General features: G+C 39.2%; 1 protein-coding gene across 11 annotated transcripts in view; it reads right to left on the bottom strand.

The window, feature by feature from the left end:
- grip2 (glutamate receptor interacting protein 2) overlaps window positions 1-14,737 on the bottom strand; it is a 555,542-nt gene that overhangs the window by 100,951 nt on the left and 439,854 nt on the right. For 8 of the 11 annotated variants that reach the window (XM_062969791.1, XM_062969798.1, XM_062969788.1 and 5 more), the window contains one exon: window positions 7,401-7,481. The exons of the other annotated variants lie outside the window; for them this stretch is intronic. In XM_062969791.1, coding sequence (XP_062825861.1) covers window positions 7,401-7,481 — 81 coding nt within the window. The remainder of the gene's footprint in view (window positions 1-7,400; window positions 7,482-14,737) is intronic. 11 annotated transcript variants of the gene reach the window in all.

Genomic DNA, 14,737 nt, shown 5'->3' with positions numbered 1-14,737 from the left:
TGGTCCATCTTGCCCTGTGTTACTGACTCTGACTTGATACGGCTCTCCAGGGAGTACTATTATTTCTCATCGCACCAGAGCTTATAAAGAGTATGCATCCCATCTGACATCCAGTGACTACCTCCTATGTTATTCTGGGGCTTGTAGTTTAGTGAGGCCCAGGACCTCTCTGGCTGAGTATTTTAAAGGCCCCTCATCTAACTACAAGCCCTAGAATTCTGCAGGAGGCAGCCACAGGATTTTCAGATGGGATGTATACTTTGTGCCTACTCTTTAAGCTCAAATGTGATAAGGCAAATCAGTAAAGAACTGCTCTTTTGAACCTAAAATATGTGTTCCTTGAAAATTTACAACTCATCCAAGATAGCTAGTAAAAGATGCAGCTGAAAGGCTTCTGAAGATGTGCTTTATTGTAAAAGGTTGACATTCCAGGAAGACAATCTTTGAAAAAAATATCTCCAAACAGTCTCCAACTCTTGATTAGGCTGTTTAAGAAATTCAGATGGTACGACTGCTCATGGGAGAGTCTAACCACTCCATTGATGAGGCTTTCATTTTACATCCTGATTTCATTTGAAATCTCTTTATCCTTTTAAGTAATGTTTTACTGCTTTCCATTTTGTGTGACGTATCTGCATCATTATCTAACATCATTACCTTGAAAATAGAAGTCAGAAGTCTTGGATTAGTGTACCCCCCAGAGAAACATGCCTCATATTTGTCAGTTGGTACATCAGGCCTTATCAAAGAACACCTCATGTTGAAGAAAAATGGGGAATAATGTGATGTCTCCAGCATCCATTTAGAAAGCATTCATTTCCTGTTTAATATTGCAAGTGTGCCTTCTAAAAAAATTTGTGTGCTCTCAAATATTGAACTATTTTAATTGAAAGCTAAGTAAGTACAGTAACTATGCAGACTACTGGCCCAGAATTTTCAGTAAGTCACAGACATTCCCTCATCATTCCCTGCTGTTCTAAATTGAATGCCATCTGGCACAATCTTACAAATATCCTCTTGAAAAATTTCAAAGAAGTTACAAATAAACACTGATGGTGCCACGATGGAATGTTATTATATCCTCAATGAGAACTGACAATTGTTTTTTGATAATTGCTTAATGAGGCCATCCAGAGCATAACTGCCCATCAAACAGATAATGCTGAAAAGGGATTCTTACTTGTATTCTCCAATCTCCAGCCTTTGAAAGGGTGGAAATATGACTTAGATATTTTGGGAGTACCTACATATCTTTTATTTTAACCATATGAAAGAACCTGAAGGGCCATCTCTTCCCACATGAGCTTTGCTGATGATGTAACCCCATCAGCAAAGGTCCTGATATGTGTCCCAACATCTCGTAAGGTGAAGCTGGTGGGTAATGGCAACACCACAGGGCAACACTCCAAATGTGATATTCTTTGCTAAGGAGGGTCAGGCTGGCTCCATCTCTTCTGAGCTTCTAGTGGGCCATAAAGACTGCTATTTCACTTGGCCTTTAAAAACAAAAAGGGGGGGCATTTGCTCTTGTTGTTTTTCCAAAACGATTTGTCTCATTTTAGAACTATTTCTAAAGAGGAATTAAATGTGTTTTTAATTGGTTTTGTTAATTTAACTAATATTTTTAGTATTTTATCCATTGTGCAATTATTATTACCTGCTTTTAGAGTGGAGAGCCAAAGTAGCTCACACTTAAAGACAAAACAATTAAAAACATACAAAGGCTAAATATTAATGTCTTGATGGATAAAAAATACATAAATGCTCAAAATAAACAAACATTCATTCCCATCAATCACAAGCAAATATATGAAGAAGAAAGTATCACTGATATTTCAATTTAATAAAACAAGGGCTATTATATATTTATTCCACACAACATTAAAGGATTTATAAATGCTACTTTTAAAAAATTACATATTAAGAGGCTCACTTTTCTAATAGTGTTGTGATGAATTCTACCACCTGTTCCACTTCACTCATGTACATAAATCAAACAATCCCAGTGCAGACATGGTTGCTGTTTTAGAAGGTATGAAAACACTTACTGTACAAACTCATGTATAAGTCAAGTGCAGTTTTTTGGGGGCCAAAAGTATGGATTTTGATATGACCTGTGGATGTGAGAGTCATTCTATGGAGATGGGAATGCTCTAATGCTGCCTTGGGGTCAACTGCCCCTGGGTGCTGCTGCCATTTCCCAGCTAGTCTCTCAAAAAGGCCAGAGTTGATGCTTCTTTCAGGACTAATCTTTTCCATTTCGCCACTGTACTCAGAGAAGGGATGATTCCTTTTTTGTAAGAGTTAAGATCTGGTACTTGCACTAACCCATGAATACATCAACCCAGGTATTTGGGTTGATTTTTTTTTTCAACTAAAATTTCTAGACTCATAGATGAGTATATGGGGTAGTCTGCAACCCTATATGCACCTACATTGGAATACGGCACACTGAATTCAATTGATCTTGCTTCTGCCATGATATTCACAGCACTGCGCTATTACACAAAGTGATGAAAGGTAGGTTGATTAGTGCTCATTAAATAGCACCCATGCTTAGTAAAAAAAACATTCAATTTCAAAATGCTCACAAATTGCCGTGTGACATGAAATAGACTACACTCTACTATTCCGAAATCAACACATAATATTCAAGGATAAGTACTGCCATTATCCAACACAAAGCCCCACAAGGAGTTTAGGAGTACAAAGAAGCACCTGATAATGACTATAAGCCAACTTTTGCATTATCGTAACACTGAGTACTTAACATAGGAGTTTGTGGGACAGAGGTATAATTTAGAATAAGCCCAATCAGAATCCTAAAATGATCAGAAGTTGGTTTTCTGATTCCTGGAAGTTATCCATCCCAAAATAGAGGAATTAGGTAACACTTGTATCGAAGAAACTTAACTATAGTCCAAAGATGATTCTTTCCACAGTATACCAAACAATGGGGAGGAAGCAGACAGAGTACCCCCCCCCCCTCTCCTCCTTCCCTGGGCCTCCCTGCTACTCCCACTTCTTCCAACTAGGAAAGGAAAGAGGGCTGAGTATCTTGAAAGAGTTATGAATCTGGCAGAGAGGGAGAGTTGGAATTATTTTCCAATTCAGATTTAATATGTCGGAGAAGAATTCAAGGCAGAGTTGAAAATCATGCAGATGTTGGATGGCAACTCCCACCATTTCTCACCATTGTTTATGCTATCTAGTCCTGCTGGGACTTGCAACCCAGCATCATTTTAAGGGGCACATCCACTTATGTACTGGATCCAGGGCTTTTAGGGTTAACCTCCCAGGGCATTATTATGAACAGGGAATATGTCATCATCTGTCGCACACAGAGAGAATTCCTTCTGAGTTTTATTGCAAACTCCACAGTAGGTAGAGAGAACATTTCCTGCAACAATATCATTTCGAGTTATCACTGTCGTAATTAATTGGCATGGCTTGATCTAGTGCACAAGCATCGGCAGTTTTACAGAAGACCAGCTGTGGGTGAAGAAGAAAACTGCTAAGGCTATGCAATTGTGCTTATTAATATAGACCAGGCCTGCACAACCTGCAGCCATTCAAGTGTTTGGATCTAAAGGGCTGCAGCCCCCAGAATTCCTGATCATTTGACAAGCTGGATAGGGCTTCTGGGAGTTGGAGTCCCAAACACTTGGAGGGCCACAGGTAGTGCAGGCCTGATATAGACCAGACAACCACTTAGATTTTGTACCTTGGGGATGTCACTAAATGAATTGTCACGGTGGACCAGGCACACTATATCACCAGCCACAGTATTCTCATATGTCATTTAGATGCTTAGAGACAATGTTTCTTCTTTGAGGTGGGCTTCTCCAACCCATGACAATGCACTGTTTCAAGTTCAATTTAAGAGAAACTTCACTGGCACTTTAAAGCTGCTAATAAATATTACACCTCTATCATGGAGTGCCACAGTGTAGAAGATATTTTTGACGGCCTTTATGAGAAAGCCATAATATTTCATCTGTCTTTTAAACACAAGAGGCTAGAAAGGGGCATAAAATACATTTAAGAGCAGAGATGGCAGTAAAATATCCAAATGTTTGACAGAAAACAGAATTTAAGCTATTCCACTGGAGGTAATGCTAGTTTTACAAAAAAACAAAAAACAAAAAAAAACACCAAAGATGCCTGATCCTGTTTTATTTATCTAAGAAGAATAAGAAAATTGATGTTGAGATACATCTTCAAAGAAGTTGCTATGACTCTAAACAAAAGATAAAATAGAAAAAGTAGGCAAGATCATTTAAGAGTCAGAAAAATAGGCAGAAAATCTTTTTTTTCCACTTTTTTTTACATTTTTTTCATTAAAAAGCTAAAAGTCTGGTATCCAACAAATAACACCAAAAACAAATCAGAATAACAATAGAAATCAGAAGACCTTAAAAAGCCAGATTGAACCTATCCTGAGAGTAGCAATAAATCAGAATTGAATGCAATTATGAGGTTAGAGCAGTGTTTCTCAAACTGTGCTCCTTCAGGTGTTTTGGACTTCAGCTCCCATAAATCCTAGCCATCTTACCAGTTGTTAGGAATTGTGGGAGCTGAAGTTCAAAACATCTGGAGGAGTACAGTTTGAGAAACTGGGTTAGAGAATACCACAGTTTGGGAGCAATAGAGGAGAAAGCCTCCTTTCATGTGTCTTCACAGAACATGGTTTCGTCAAAAGATCCTCTTTTGAAGATTTTAACATTCAGAGAGGTTCACATGAGACAGGTTACCCATTTGAAAGCAACACACATCATTACGGGCTTTAAAAATGTTACCAATACCCTGAAACAGCCCCAGAAAACAATTGGGCTTTAGCTACATTTGGCACCAAGCAAAGCTTCTAGGCACTCTTCAAGGTCAACCTCACATGAAGCTCATTACAAGTCAAAACATCATATAACAAGGGTATGTATAACTGTTATAAAATCAGGTATGCTCAGGAAAAACCATGACTGGTACACTTAGCAGTGCTGAGCAAAAAGACTTCTTATTGCCTCAGGCTGGACAATGTGGGATCAAGTATTCTCAGTATATAATGCTAATCCTTCAGGGGCAATATAACTATTTCCAAACCGGCTGCATCCCATCTCCAGCACCATCTCATTTAGTTAGAGTTTAATTTCAACTTGTTCAACCTATTATCAAATCTAGGCAGCACTCAAGTATAGCAACTCAATGTTGTTTAATGACAAAGAGCGACAAAACTAGATATCGGCATACCAGTGATACCACATCCCAAAGCTCTGAATGGTCTTTCCACATTTTTCCAAATAGCTCTCAAACTCTGGTCTTCAAGGTGTTTTGACTTTCAACTCTCAAAAGCTTCAGTGGCATTGGCCAACAATGAGGGATTCTGGGAGCTGAAATCTAAAACACCTGGGAGTCCAGAGTTTAGGAAAAAATAGATAATGACAACAGTGGGAAAGTAACACAGTTATGGTTTCACACAATCATTCTCCAGAAATATCTTCTGGGACAAGAAAGATCAGCACTACTACAATACCTCCAGTGGCCAAATTGGCTCAGTATTCCAGAAAGGTATAATATGGAATCAAAACCTATTAAGATTAGTAAGAGAACTTACTGTGGCCAGAGTCAGTCATTCATCATTGCCTCTTAAGCAGAAGAGATGACCCTTCCCATAAAGAGGCATGAATCAACTCTTTACTACAGCATCAGACTCACATTGGCAGATTTGATGAGATAGAAAAGGCAAGAATCAAATATACACAGGGTATAGTTCCCACAGCTCCATATATACTTTCAGTATCGTCAAAATACACAAACAATAAAAAAATACCACACAACAGGATAAGCATGTCAACCTAATAGCAGAGTCAAGAAGACCAAGGGAGATCAATGTCACTAGGCATGCAGCAAACCACTCATAACAAGTCACTGCTCCAGCACCTGCTTTCCACCACCATCGTAAAGCATGTTTTACAGTATTCTAAAAAGTACAACCAATTCATCTGTGTGGTGTGATGTGGCAAAGTAGTACAAAAGGTAAAGGTTTCCCCTGACGTTAAGTCCAGTCATGTCTGACTCTGGGGGTTGGTGCTCATCTCCATTTCTATGCCGAAGAGCCAGCGTTGTCCATAGACACCTCCAAGGTCATGTGGCCAGCATGACTGCATGGAGCGCCATTACCTTCCCGCCGGAGCGGTACCTATTGATCTACTCACATTGGCATGTTTTCGAACTGCTAGGTTGGCAGGAGCTGGATCTAACAGCGGCCGCTCACGCCGCTCCCGGGGATTGAACCTGGGACCTTTCAGTCTGCAAGTTCAGCAGCTCAGCGCTTGAACGCACTTCGCTACAATCTAAATCTTTAGGTGACTGCAATTGGAAGTATCATGCTTGAAGTCAGGCAGGCTCCCTCCCTCCTGTCTTTCCGAAAGAGAACAAAAACGTGGTTATGGGACCAGGCATTTGAGCATGAGTAGTAGCAAAAATGAGATATGAATATATGACCTACTGACAGACCCCACCTGGACATGGAAAGCACCTAAAATGTATATTTAAATGTATAATTGTGTATATTTTAATGTATATTCTTAATTTTATTGAAATTTTTAATCTTGATGGATTTTTAAATTTGATGAAAACTATTTTTTTATGTGTATGTTTATATTGTAAGCCGCCCTGAGTCCCCTGATGGGTGAGAAGGGCGGGGTAGAAGTGATGTACTAAATAAGTAATAAATAAGTGTGCTCTTCTAAATGACTGTATCTCCCATTTCATTGATCTGAGGTCTACCATGAGGCAGGGACTTTTAATAAATAGAGAAATTATATGTATATAAAATAACTGTTTCAAAATAAATTTATTCATTATTTATTTAAAATAAATGTTTGATCTGTAATTCAACAACAACAACAACAACAACAACAACAATTTTATTGTTATAACCCATCACCATCTCCCAAAGGGGGTTCAGGGCGGCTTACATGGCTTACCAAAAAAACCCCATCACACACACAGAATCACGTAAAAAGTTCTTGGGCAAAAAGGGGTCACAAGTAGAAAAGGTTTGAGAAGCTCTGCTCTAAATTATAGCGCAAAAATGATGAAAGTGTGTTTCTTGTTTTGGAAGATGTATGACCTCTATTCAGTTCTGAGACTCTAAACACATTACAAATTTCGGGTACAGCAATAATTCTAAATGCCTTTTGGCATCAAATTCCAGACTGTGAATCTCAGGATTCTAGTAAAAAAGGGGGTAGGGGGGAATCCTGAATACTGATATCTGCTCACTCAGTTACATAGGATATTTAAAATAAACAAAAGAAGTAACTGCCTGTATGTGAATATTACCCAAGCAACCTCAACATGGATATGGAAACATACATGGATAAGAGAATACCTACAATTACCTGGAATACTTTGCCTTCTTGAGACCAAAGCCGTGTCCAGTCCACCTGAGTCTTTGCTCCCTTTCGAATAAGGGCCATCATCTATGAGAGGAAGGAAACAAACCAAGAGTTCATGGATCCTAAAACAAATATTTACTTCCCTCTTACTCCAATAGAAGCTTCCTTGCACCATCCTTTATAGCCTTCCAGTTTATAAATCTTTTGGTGGCTAAAGACATGGCACTCAAAATGACATCCCTGTGATGACTTGTAAACTACTCACATTTGTAGCTAGGTCACGGCTGGAGAATGTATGGTTTTCTACATGCTTCTAGACTGAGACTGCCACCATCCTTAAATCAATGAGGGATTGATGGGAACTACCATTCCAATAATATCAGCCCTGATCTGGATCCTCTCATTTTACATTGGAGGTTGTCCTCACCATCCTGAAAACAGCCTTCTCCCTGTTCCATGCAGATCAATATGCATAAATCCCTTTTCAGACATACCCATGCATTTGGCTATGCTGGTGGTGAGGATGTGACTGTACATGCAAACCTCACTTATGAATAACACTACACACCCACTAGAGTACTGGACTTGTGCATCTGAAGAGATCTGTGTAATGGCATTTTGGCTAAATGCCATTACACATCTGTCAACTACTTTTTAATGAATGTAGTTACAAACCCTTACACAGACTTCTGGGATGCTGCCAGGTACAGTGAGACATTCTGAGATGGGTTCACATGAATACCGATGTCGCTACTATCAATTTCTCCCTCCAGGTGAACATCAATTGCCTGAATAGGACCTTAATGTCTCAACAAGGCAGTGGTGGGAATATATTAGACGGAAAGCTCAATATTCCAAGAACTGTAGTACTCCCCCTACCTGCCTAAAACAGCAGCTTTATCTGATCTATTTTTCAAAAGATAGCCCTTTAAGGGTGAAAGCACATAATTCCTATAAGTCTAGCATGCCATAATATTCCTGAAGAAATCCTTGGTGCCTGGAAATGGAATGATACATCAGGACACCAACAGAGCACTAAATCACCATACTTGAATTCAATCACCTATTCCCTTGCATCCTTTTATTTCAAAGTCACCTCTCCTTGCCGCAGCTTAAAATTGTGTATATAAAAAGAAGGGTCGGTTGAATCAGCATTTGAAGGAAAATCCTTTTAAAACCTAAACTGTATAATTAAATGTAAGTTTCACTTCCTATACTCCCTTATTCCCGAGGAGGCATTTATTTGCTAGGAAATAAGAACTCCCAGATTACTTTCCCCCACATTTATTGATGCTTCAAATCACAGAAACTTCAGGACTGATAAAGAAAAAATATTTTTAAGGAAACCCATGGGGGCAATAGTTATAATGCACCTGGCTGCATCTCTACAGAGTACCTGTAAATTACTACACATAAGGAGTTTCTCCCAGCATCCCAAACCAACTCCTTTGCAAATGGTCCTTTATCAAGTGTCAGCACTGCAGCAGTCACTGGAAATGTGTTCCCCATAGGAAGATAGCAGCACATTAGGAAATCAGCACGGTTCACCATATATAGGGAAGGTGGTGGGGAGATGCTTAGATGTTTCACAAACTATCAGGGACACTTTGCACATGATGGCTATAGAAGGCATATGCCAGTGGTTCTCAACCTGGGGTCCCCAGATGTTTTTGTCCTGCAACTCCTAGAAATCCCAGCCAGCTTACCAGCTGTTAGAATTTCTGGGAGTTGAAGGCCAAAATATCTGGGGACCCACAGGTTGAGAACCACTGACATATACAGTGTTTAGATGCTTGACCTTTTTTAAAATATAAATTAAAGCAGGGGTGAGAATCCAATATTGTCCTTAGGACCCCCATCAAAAAGCTGAAAAACTGAGTGTTTTGGCTGGGGTAAATGGCATACAGTATCCTAAAGTACTTTGAGGGATCAAAAACTCTTTTTTTAAAGCAGGTGAGGGTTTAGTATCTTTGGTGCCTGTTGCTGATTAGTAACTTTGATGTCTGTTACTCCAAGCATCCTATTGTGTGCATGTGGTGCTTCTGTCATGGTCTAAACTATTTTAATTGATTGTGAGGGTAATTACAAACATGCCTTCTATATCTACACATTCTGCACTCATGGATTCAAACAACCATATTTCAAAAAGCAAACCTTGCTTTTGCCATTTTCTAAAAGGAACACTATTTTACTACACAATTCTATATAATGGAACTTTACTACCCATGGATTTTGGTATCCACAGGGAATCAAATCCCAGTGGATACAAAGGGACTGATGTAGTTTGTTTCCAGTATGAAGATAGCCTGCCAAAGGTTTAGGCTCAATAATGCTTTAGCAACACTATCCTCACACTTAGAGCAACACTAATGAGTACTGCTGCCTTGGTAAGTCCAAGTAAACAAATGTGATATATTTTAGGGTTGGGCTCCAGTAGTAAGCTCAGGTTGGTGCATATCTGGTCAGCTGTAGATGAAGGCGAGTCTTTTGTAATTAAAAAACAGCCAGAAGTGGCATATATATCTTTGTTACAGAATAGAGAAACACATGTTTCTATATCATAAGCCCAAAGCCCATTGTCTAAAAGGGAAGCCTGATGATACAGAGAGCCAAAAGGCCAGCTGCAATGATGGGAATGGCCCAGACACACCATCTGCCATATGCTCCCCAGCCACTAAGCAAGCATGTTGAAATCTCCTTTTAGTAATCTCAAAATAGCACTGTTATGCTACATCTTTAAAATCAGCAGTACCCTGCCCCAGAAGTGCAGTTGATGTTGGCAAATAAGGAAAGTAGACAGCAGAGCTAGCTGTCTTTCAAAAATGCTACACATTAAGTTAGCTTACCATCACAGAGAACCTCTGCATACAGCTCAGTGACAAGAGCCAGCAAAATAAACAAATAAAAGCCATATACAGTATAACAGCCACAATTAGCCATTCAAGGCAAGTGCTGGTCAACAAAAAACCCTCTAGCATCTCACTGACAGTTCAGATGGTCAAATAATTAGCATGAAGCAACTCCCCTTCCTCAAAATAGTCTTCTCTGCAGCACAGTGAATGATGTTAAAGTATTTGTTTTTGCTCATTATCTGGCTGAAACATTTGAGCAGTCAAGGAAGGTGCCTGTTGAAGTGTAAACTGGCATTTGCTGGCATTCTGTTTTCCTGCTGTGTGCCTTTTTGTTCATTTTTGGCTGACTTCCTGCTTAGTCAATTAGGTTTACTTCATTAGAGATTTCTTTCCCACTTCCTCCTCTGTCCCCCCCCCCCCCCCATCTTCAATGAAGACACTGAGATTGCGTGCTTGGCATTATCCCATAATAGATTGTCCCGGGGGCTTCATTAGACCAACTGCCCCTTGCTTACTATTCTAGAATATGGTAACTAGAAATGGAGGACATAACATTTATGACAGACACCCTCCACAGAGAAGGCATTATGTTGCATATCAATTATGCCTACAATGATTGCTGTCAGAGATTCCCAGTCCACACAATACATTCTGTTTCTTGACACCATCATGCAGCTGCCCAACAGATTTCTAAACGTCAAGCTCTAGCAAATGTCCTGATTTCTGTCCCTACTTACATGCCGCCACAGCTCCATCAGTACACACTAGCAATGTTTACAGCATTTTATCATATCCTATTGCAGCATATTTTCATATTCTATTACATTGTGTGTATGTAAAATACAAATAGTTTCAGGAATGTTGTAACAGACTTGGAGGATTCAAAAAAGCCTTAGGGGATAGGGCGGTTGCATTTTCCCCACCTCCAGCCGACCCACAGTGTACTTTTTCCAGCCCAGGGAAACTCATCCCATGGAACGTTGCCTGAGAAAGTCGACATTCAGGCCCCATCTACACTGCCATATAATCCAGTGTCTGAATGCAGTATAGACTCATATAATCCAGTTGAAAGCAGATAATCTGCATTCAGAAATTGGATTACATGGTCATTGTAGATGGAAGCTCAGATGCGTTCCTAACACACACAAAAACTGCTCATATAAATTGTAGGCTTGGAAACACCTTGTACACTTTGCTCATGCAAACAACAGGCTGTAAGATCATGCAAAATCATAGTGCTTCTTCCATGAAAAGAATCACAGCTTGTGGGTAGGATGCACAGTTAAGCAGTTTGTTTGTTGGCTCTCTTCAGCTGCTGTCCCATTCTCAGCTGCAGGCTCTCAAGAAGAAAGAGCCACCAATGAGATACATGGGTTTGCTCATTGAAAAGCACACAATTGCTACAAGTACTTTTTCTTCTCAGTTTCAGTCTCAAGTGCCCACCCTCTGAATATTTTCCAGCAGCTTTGTTAAAAAACTTGTTTTGAAAAGTTAAAGGTTCAGAAAAAGAACGGTTTTGTATATAATAAAAGAAGGCAACTCAATCCGTTCTATACTCTTGTGCAATAAATGGTCTCATGACTGATCAGATGAGGCACATTTGATGATTTCATCAAGTTTGCATCATCCCATTGAATCAAATTGTAGACTACATCAAGAAACCCAACTACAAATGTGATGCTGAAATACTGGGACAGCCCTTCCAAAGATCTATAGAAATGCATACACAGTCTGGTGGCGTTAATATAAAGTGTTCAAAGGAACCTCAAAGGGGGAGAGAAATTGCATTTAAGTGGCTGTTTCAAATTCGTGACAGTTCAAAAAGAGATTGAATCTTCAATGTTAGCAGGCTTTAAAAAAAAGAGAGAAAAGAAGAATGCATAAATCCTCAAGTTTGTTTAAGTGGCAACACATCAGTCAGTGCCCATGTCTTCCTTGACAGCACCAGTTGCTGAAGGTCTGCTGTGAGCAGATGACTTGTTTTTACACATACTCCACTTCTAAGCAAGTGAGAAATCCCAAAAGCAGCACCTTTCTGCTTTGAAGGAAACTGAAGACATTTGATCACTGTAGATCTGGTTTCCTTGCACACAGAGAGGGAGAGGAGAAGCAGGAGGAGGAATAATGTGGCCTTCCAGAAACTGTCAGACTGCAATGTCCAGCATTCTTCATCATTACTGAGCATAGAAAGAGACCAGTAGATTTGCAAATGAAATGCTAAATGTGTGTATGTGTGTGAAGGGAGAGGTATCTCTCACCAAAGTCAAGTTCACATTTTTCTCTCATTATTTGTGCTCTTATATGTTTATATCCTCCTATTTCTGACAGTAATGGTAAAGGTTTTCCCTTGACATTAAGTCTAGCTTGGGAAAAAAGTTTCTGGCAGAGTTATCCAGCCAACATAGCATGCTAGCTGGGAGAATTCTGAAAGATATAGTTCAAAAAAGCAAGCCTGCCACACTTTGTTTACATCACAGGTAAAGATTTTTTAGCCTGCTGTCACACAAATGAGGAAGGGGTCCTGATTATATTCTACTTATGGCTCTCACATTTCATGGCAGTTACAACAATTTCTTGGTTCGCTACCTGATTTTTTCCTACCAAACAAATGTCTGACACGCGGTATCCATTTATCAGTTCTAGGATGATTTCTTGGTAATTTCTGTCCTGCCTTTTATAAACTACTAAAAGTGAGTGTGCCACTTGAGAAAAACATTCTCCCCATATCATTTTCCATAATTTAAATCACCCAACTAAAGTACTCCTATCATGGCACTAGCTTGCCATGATGGTCGAGTTGTATGCTCCTGTATGGCATGAGGCAGGTGGTAGTGCCATGGGTTGGGTTTCCTATGTCAGACAAACTTTTGCTGAGGATCCAGATTCTTCATCCTCCTCCTCCTCCTCCTCCTCCTCCTCCTCCTCCTCCTCATCATCATCATTATTTCTTACCCACCTCTTCTTGTGGCTTGAGGTGGGTTACCACATAGCTAAAACACAGTCATTATATAAAATACACATAATAAACCAATTTCTACAAAATACATATATTAAAATACACAGAACAATGGTTAATATATAGTGGACAGAAGACACAATTTTAAAATTCATGATTAAAATTGGTCTGGTAGTTTGGCCAGAAGAGATGGGTTTTCAGTTGTGTCTTAAATTCCAACAGCTGACTAAATGTGTCAAACATCCACTGGGCAGGATCAGAAGTGGAGTGTTTGATCTTACCTCATAGACAACAGCAGTAGCACCATAGCTAACACCTGTTACTACTACATAGAAGGAGGGACAGCAAACTCCTTTTCAATAAATAATACCCAATGATGAAGCAATCCAATATGAAACAAGAGATTGTGCCAGAAAATGACCCTCCCAGGTCAGAAAGCACTTAATGAGCTCCTGAGTATTGCAGAGGACAACTACAAGTAGCACTGAAACAAATCAAAAAGTATGAGCAAAAGTACAAAACCACTACGAGTAGGACTGTGGATAATAGTGCAACTGAAACCACTATGAGTGGGACTGTGGATAATAGTGCAAAATAGTGCAAAATTCAGCTGTTGATGTGCTCGTGGGTGAAATACAATAAAATTGCAAAACACATTATAGTAACATGGAATGTAAGACACATGAATAAGGAAAAGTGAAACATAGTAAAGCAAGAAGTGGAACGTATAAATATTGTGATACTTGGGTTGAGCAAGCTAAAGTGGATAGGAATGGAATGTTCTGTGTCAGATAATTACATACGTGTTTTACAAAGGAAATAAAAATCTAAGATGAAATGGGGGTGTCATTAATAGTGCAGAGAGATGTAGGGAAACAAAGGATATAATGCAAAATCTTATTGAATCATGTTAATAAGACTTCAGGGAAAACCCATCAATATAACCATAATTCAGATGTATAGTCCTACTACAGAGGTAAAAGGAGGAAGAATTGAAAGATTCTGTGCTGGAGTCCAGATGAGAATTGATCACACACTAAAATAGTGATCAGAATTCAAAAGGAAATGAAAACAAAACTGGAGAAATATAGAACAAAAATAAATACTTTGGAAGCATCTGCCGTAAAAGATTATAAATAGAGCAAACCTAGGAAAGTTAACACCTGATGAACTAAAGGTATGGTAGGAATAATATTCAGCAGTTAGACAACTAAAGGATTGTATTTAAGGATCACTCCAATAAATATGTCCTTTACCAAGTAGTGTACTGAAATTGGCTGCTTTTAGAAATAATCTCTCAGCTTCACATTTCTCTGAGGTTTTTTCTTAAGAAAGAAGATAAGAAGAATAGAAAATGGCAGCCTATTTTAGAAGGTTGTTGCAAGAACAAACAAAGACCATAAAGCATGTTGGAAATCTATAGTGCTACAGAAATGGCTCATAGCTCCATAGACTACACCACATCTCTTCAACACCTCTTTTTTATGGGAGTAAAAACAATTTTATACACAGCAGTTAAGTCCCTAAACAAA

The sequence above is a fragment of the Anolis carolinensis genome, chromosome 2 (assembly GCF_035594765.1).
Source record: "Anolis carolinensis isolate JA03-04 chromosome 2, rAnoCar3.1.pri, whole genome shotgun sequence".
Classification (NCBI taxonomy): Eukaryota; Metazoa; Chordata; class Lepidosauria; order Squamata; family Dactyloidae; genus Anolis; species Anolis carolinensis.
The sequence above is the reverse complement of the archived record's forward strand: the minus strand, read 5'-3'. Positions and strand labels throughout refer to the sequence as shown.